This window comes from Nicotiana tabacum, chromosome 11 (assembly GCF_000715075.1).
Source record: "Nicotiana tabacum cultivar K326 chromosome 11, ASM71507v2, whole genome shotgun sequence".
NCBI lineage: Eukaryota > Viridiplantae > Streptophyta > Magnoliopsida > Solanales > Solanaceae > Nicotiana > Nicotiana tabacum.
Window position 1 is genome coordinate 14,336,802 of NC_134090.1, and position 5,823 is coordinate 14,342,624.

Sequence of the window (5,823 nt, forward strand, 5' to 3'; positions counted from 1 at the left end):
TTTGCCTCTATATATTATGTTTTGAATCCTCTTCACATAGCCCAAAAGCATGGCTTAGTGGTCAAAGGGGTTCAAAACTATTATGAGGTCATTGGTTCAATTCCCCCACTAGCTACAATCTCTTTAAATTTTTTAACTTATTCCTTTTTGAACCCCCTTAGCACTTAGCAAAAGTCCTGCCTCCGCCAGCTTGCACGCACCTAGACTAATTCATCCCAACCTTACATTTGAACTTTGATTAATGAGCCAATGCCCCATATTTAGAGACTAAATTCATAGGGGAGGGCCTAAAAAATGGCATAAGCTACTGTAGATCACAACCATGGGAATCAGCTAATAGCAGTTTAAGTTTGCAAACAATACATTCCTCAATGTACAAACACAACTTGAATTGTCATAAATTCAAGACTGTATTTTTTTCTTTTTCCTGTCTGCTATAAACGCCTCTACATTTATTCATCTAGTATAAAGTATATGAATCATAATACAAGAGAAGTTTCGTTCATAAGAATAGTGTCGTTGAGGTCATAGATTTATCAAGCTAAAGGACTTCACAAATTCCTTATTCTCCCAACCACTCTTCTAATTTCGCCTCTTTATCAGCTTTAAATTCTTCAAAGTTTTCAGATAAAGACAGCAGGTGATCATGAGACATGCTTTTGTTTACCTGTCCTTGTTGTATCTCATCAGCAGTTTGCCTTGACAAGCTTAAGTCTTCACTATTGGCCTGTCCAAGTGAGGAAGAAGAGCTCGCATCTGCAGCTAATAGCGTGTCATTTGTATGCGTTATAGATGGCTCATCCCTGTCCGATAAAGATGGTTCGCTCTTGGCTGGTCGAGATTCTCCAGACTCTAACTGAGGCCACTTGAAATTACTAGCCTTTTGTTTTGCTGACCTGAAAACAGTTGAAAGATAACCAGCAGCCCTCTCATCATCGTCTTCTGTACCTGTATTGCGACCCCAAGTAGCAGGACTCCAAGGGGTAGTAATACCTACTGGGAAACTTGAACGGGGTCCGCTAATTAATCCTTTTTTTGGTTGCTTCTTTGAAATGACAGCTAGACTATGTTTGAGATCTTTAATCATCTCGTTAGCAATCGGAAGGCCACACTCTTTCATTGACCCAATCACGATGATGGAATCCTCTAAGTCTTCTGTCTGCAGAGTCATTTCATGGGATTTCTCCTCAATATTGTTTTTGAGATTTACAAGGTTGGGCGCTGCTTTCTGGGTGTGCTGTTGAATATAGAAAAGCCCCACAGCAGGCTCGTTTGCAATGAACTTTATCATGTCCGTCAAGGATTCAGTTATCTCTACAAAGCCATCCACTGTGGAAAATTCATGCATTTTTTTGAAGTCCAACAGTTCATCATCACTGGTGGGGCAAGAAAATAATGAGAGAGCTTCTTCTTAATGAATAATCCAGCAGTTGGAAATGGAAAATTTTCTAACATGTAAGAATGAGAATAATTGAAGTTGGTGGTCAGAAAAAATAATTTTGCAGATATGTGAGAAGACAAAGGATTAGGAATTGTTTTGCCTCTCTTCTTCCTTGTAAATATGGGGGACTACACACCCTTTGTGTAGTTTGTTATTAATATACAAATATTTTACCTTCTCAAAAAAAAAAAAAAATTTTTGCTTGTTCCATTTGATGTAATAAATTTAACCCAACTTTTGTGGGCAAAAGTAATTTTTTTTCCTTTCATTTCTCTGGTAAACGGAGCAAATAAATATAGGTCGGAGTTACAGTAAACATGGCCGGTTCAAATACACAGCAATCAGGCAACCATATTAACTTCAATCCATAAGGCAACCTAATTTAAATTACTCATAGGACATCCCTGATCTTTATGAGTAAGTTGACAAGATAACGTAGTGGTTTGAATCACAAGCTGTGAAGTGCCATAAGTTCTTTCCGACTGGGATTAGGGGAGTTATGATATGGAAGAAATCTCAAACGTACTAATAGGAAAAGTTATGGCGCACCAGTCTTCAATGGTCAGCAACAGAGACAAACTGCTTCCCTATATATAATTGTTCCAAAAAGGAAACTCTAAATATTTCTTCTCTACAATAAAAAGTCATGCTAACTCAGGCTCTTTCTGCACACCAGAGGTAATATGAAATGCACTTTCCTGTCCCTAGCACGTAGCATTACAACTATCGGTTTTGCAGATCACTAATCTTTCACCAGCTCAAGACACCATGAACGAATATGGGCATCATCGATATAGCATACTAGTCGGTTACCACCAATGGAAAGGAGAGAGATGAGACTCTTCCATCAGCACGTTAACTTAAGACAGCTAAGTTCTATTCTGCTCAATCCAACATCTTTTTCAGGCAAAGAAAGCAGGAATTAAAAATATATGCAATTTTGAGTGATAGATTTAACTGGGGTAGCAACTAGATAACACATCCTGAAGAAAAAATGCATCAAAGAATGGAGTGGACTGGTAAGTAAGATCCAGAATTTAAGATCTATGATCCCGCAAAAAGAAAGCAGAAAAGACAATACACATGCACTCTTGACATTCTTTTGACAGATCCAACTGATCTAAGGAACAAGTACACCTAAAAGAAGGAAGTGATGAGATAAAACCACGGAAGACTTAAAGAAGCTACAGAAAATAGACATGACGTGCCAGATCACTTCAAGTTTCCTTTCCACATAAATAACCCCCAAAGTCATTTTCATTACAACTTTCTATTTGCTGCACTCTTTTGTCTCCTTCAATATCAACTAGTAACCTTGAGACGGGTTTCTCTCTTGGCAGTTTAGCAGATAGACCAAGTAATATGAATTACAGGCACTTCTAAGAGGAGATTGAGAATAAGACGTGAAAATAGACTGTGATAACCACATACCAAAACGCTGATGAGAGAAACCACAAGGACAATGAATTGAAATCAACTTGTCAAGGAAAAGAAATATAAAATAAAATTGAAACAATATCCCCCCCTACCCCCACTTCCACCATAGAGAAGAAAACTATCCATAAAATCATCAGCTATACCATGACAGACAAAGGATTACAGGGTTCAATTAACCAAAGCATAAACAACGCCCAAACAATTGTTTTATCTACCTCGAGAGCAATATATGTTTATATGTCTTGGTTCTTTCAATTTGAACATAAGTTACAGTCTCAAAACATCAGGAGCTTGAAACTTGATCAGAGTAGCATTTGACTTTACTATTGCAATTTGACTTGTTTCCATTTATTAACATTTCTATTTTTCTTTAGATCTTTAGATATTCATAAGCTGCATATGCAGTTGCATTTTTTTCCTTATCTTGTAAGAACATATTATGTATTCTTGGCACAACAACGAGCAATAACAGATAACTTTTATACAATGCAACTTATGGTCTAATAGAAATCTCAATTAAGTAAATATTTCCTAACCAAAAGTAAAAAGAGAGAAAAAGGATTATAGTTCCTAATTTTTTTCCCACAAGTATCTTACTTGAACATAGATCATGTCCACCGAATACTGACAAGCTGATTTGAGGTTGATAAAATACTATTATTTGCACAACCTGCAGAACAAAGTAGGTAACCATCATTTTAACATCCATAATTCATACTCCATTCGGTCAAATTTGGAAATATTTCCTTAAATATGCAGAGAGAAGAAACTGCAGGTGTTACATAACAAGGTCATCGATTCAGCACAGCTAATTCTACTATTCCAGTTTTTGCAAGAATCCACTTAGAACTGTTCTGGAAAGAAAACTAGCTGAGAGTAAAGTAACATAAAAAGAGATCTTTTTAAGAGGAGAAGGTTGAGATGGTTCGGACATATTAAGAGGAGAAGCACAGATGCCCCACTCCGGAGATGTGAGAGGTTGGCCTTGAGAGGTGAGAGGAGGGGTAGAGGTAGGCCAAAGAAGTCTCGGGGAGAGGTGATCAGGCGGGACATGACGCAGCTTGAGCTAACCGAGGACATGACCCTAGATAGAAGGGTGTGGAGGTTGAAGATTAGGACAGAAGATTAGTAGGTAGTCGTGCGTTTACCTTTGTCTTCTCTAGTTCGATATTATTAGTGCTAGTACGGTACCCTTTTTTTCCTTAGTTTGCTATTCACATGTCTTGTTCCGTTATTACTTGCTATCGGTAATTCCATAGTTTGCTAACAGTACTTCGTTCATATTCTCGTTTGCTGCCTTGGATTTAGTTTTCTAAATATATTATCTTGCTATTACTTGCTATCAGTACCCCTTTCCTATTCTCTGTTGCTATCTTCGATTTAGTTTTCTAATTATTTGTTTTGCTATCAGGGTTTCTTTCACCTTCTTTAGCCCCGAGAGTCTATCGGAAGCAGTCTCTCTGCACTTCCAAGGTAGGGATAAGGTTGTGTACATCCTACCCTCCCCAGACCCCACTTGTGGGATTATACTGGGTGGTTGTTGTTGTTGTTGTTTCTGCTTTGTTTACACCTTAAATTCAAGGTTTTTTAAAAAAACAAAGACAATACAAGTACAAAAGAACCAAGAACCAACAACGACTCAATGTAAACCCACAAAGTGGGGTCAGGGAGGGTAGAGTGTATGCAGACCTTACCCCTACCCAACGACAATAGAGAGACTGTTTTTGATAAACCCCCGTCTCAAAGAAAAATGAAAAAGAAACAGAAAAAACAAGCAGTAACAATAGCAAGCAAGATAAGATGATAGAGTAACTGAAGGGAAAGAAACAACATATAGTAAAAGAAATTTGCGGATACGAAGATACGAGACTAATACCAATGCTACGGGCAATGTACCGTTCACTGATTCTAAATTAGATCCTTTTTAGATTACATTCTTGATTTTTCCTCTATCAATGCAAATCTATAGCCTGTAAAACTGAAAGAGGAAGAAAAAGAAAAAACCAAGATTCTATTTGACCTCGAGAAAACCTAAATTACCACAAAAAACAAGTGAACAGTACACCTCAATTAATCAATCAATCAACGAATATCCAACAAAATATAACAGAAATCCACTTCGCAAAAAACAATTTTTTAGCTCAAATTTTCTATCAATTAGCCCAAATAAACAAAAACAACACAAGAATATTATCCTCTCTTTCCCTAAACTCCCATAGATAGCAGAATATATCAAAATAAAGTGTAAAGTCATATAACTTACAGATCAAACTAGAAAAGAATAAGCTAATCTGAATCTTCCTTCAGCCCGTTGATGCAACGTACAATTGTATATGTCTGTTTAATTAATGTAGTATTATTATTATATGTACAGAATTAGGTATTTGTCTGTACTTTGACGCAAGTGAAAATATCAGATTTTGAAACTTAACCCGAAAAGGACAGCTACTTTTCCTTTTCCTTTTCCTTTCTGGTCGTTGTTTTGATTACCGTTCCAAAATCCAAACTAGGATTTACATTCAACGGCTTTTTTACCGTCCATTGGTATCATTGTTGAGATAGGACTTTGAATAATAGGGTACAACCCAAATAGCCTAATGTACTGTAGCTGATTAGCTGGTTGACATTTTTGTTGAATGTCAATAATGGCCCCTGACTTGTAATTTATTAGTTAAAATTCCAACTATATACGAGGTAATATAACAAAACCACGGGATCAAATGGTTTTTTGGCTCTTTATAAACTTATTTTTAGTTTTATAATTCTGTATTTTGTTTTTTTATACATAGGAGATTTACTTTTACACGTAAGAGATCTGTCTTTTACATAAAAGAGATCTAAAAATATCATTTTCTTAAATTTAAAATTATAAATGAGCATGATGTATAAATAGTACCACGCAACTGTGTGATGAAATGATAAATGTCTATTTGAAGTTAACCAAT

General features: G+C 36.3%; 1 protein-coding gene across 2 annotated transcripts; it reads right to left on the minus strand.

Moving 5' to 3' along the window:
* Positions 1 to 295: 295 nt before the first annotated feature.
* LOC107816789 (uncharacterized) lies at positions 296 to 5,278 on the minus strand. Of its 2 annotated transcripts, XM_016642537.2 has the most exons (3): positions 5,142 to 5,278; positions 3,476 to 3,548; positions 296 to 1,376 (listed from the first exon to the last, which is right to left on the minus strand). In XM_016642537.2, exons 2-3 carry the CDS (start codon positions 3,481 to 3,483, stop codon positions 563 to 565), a joined length of 822 nt encoding a protein of 273 aa, XP_016498023.1. In that variant the 5' UTR covers positions 3,484 to 3,548; positions 5,142 to 5,278; the 3' UTR covers positions 296 to 562. The 2 variants fall into 2 exon arrangements, with proteins under 2 accessions (XP_016498023.1, XP_016498024.1); XM_016642538.2 differs by lacking the exon at positions 3,476 to 3,548 and having other exon boundaries at positions 5,142 to 5,276.
* Positions 5,279 to 5,823: the final 545 nt, after the last annotated feature.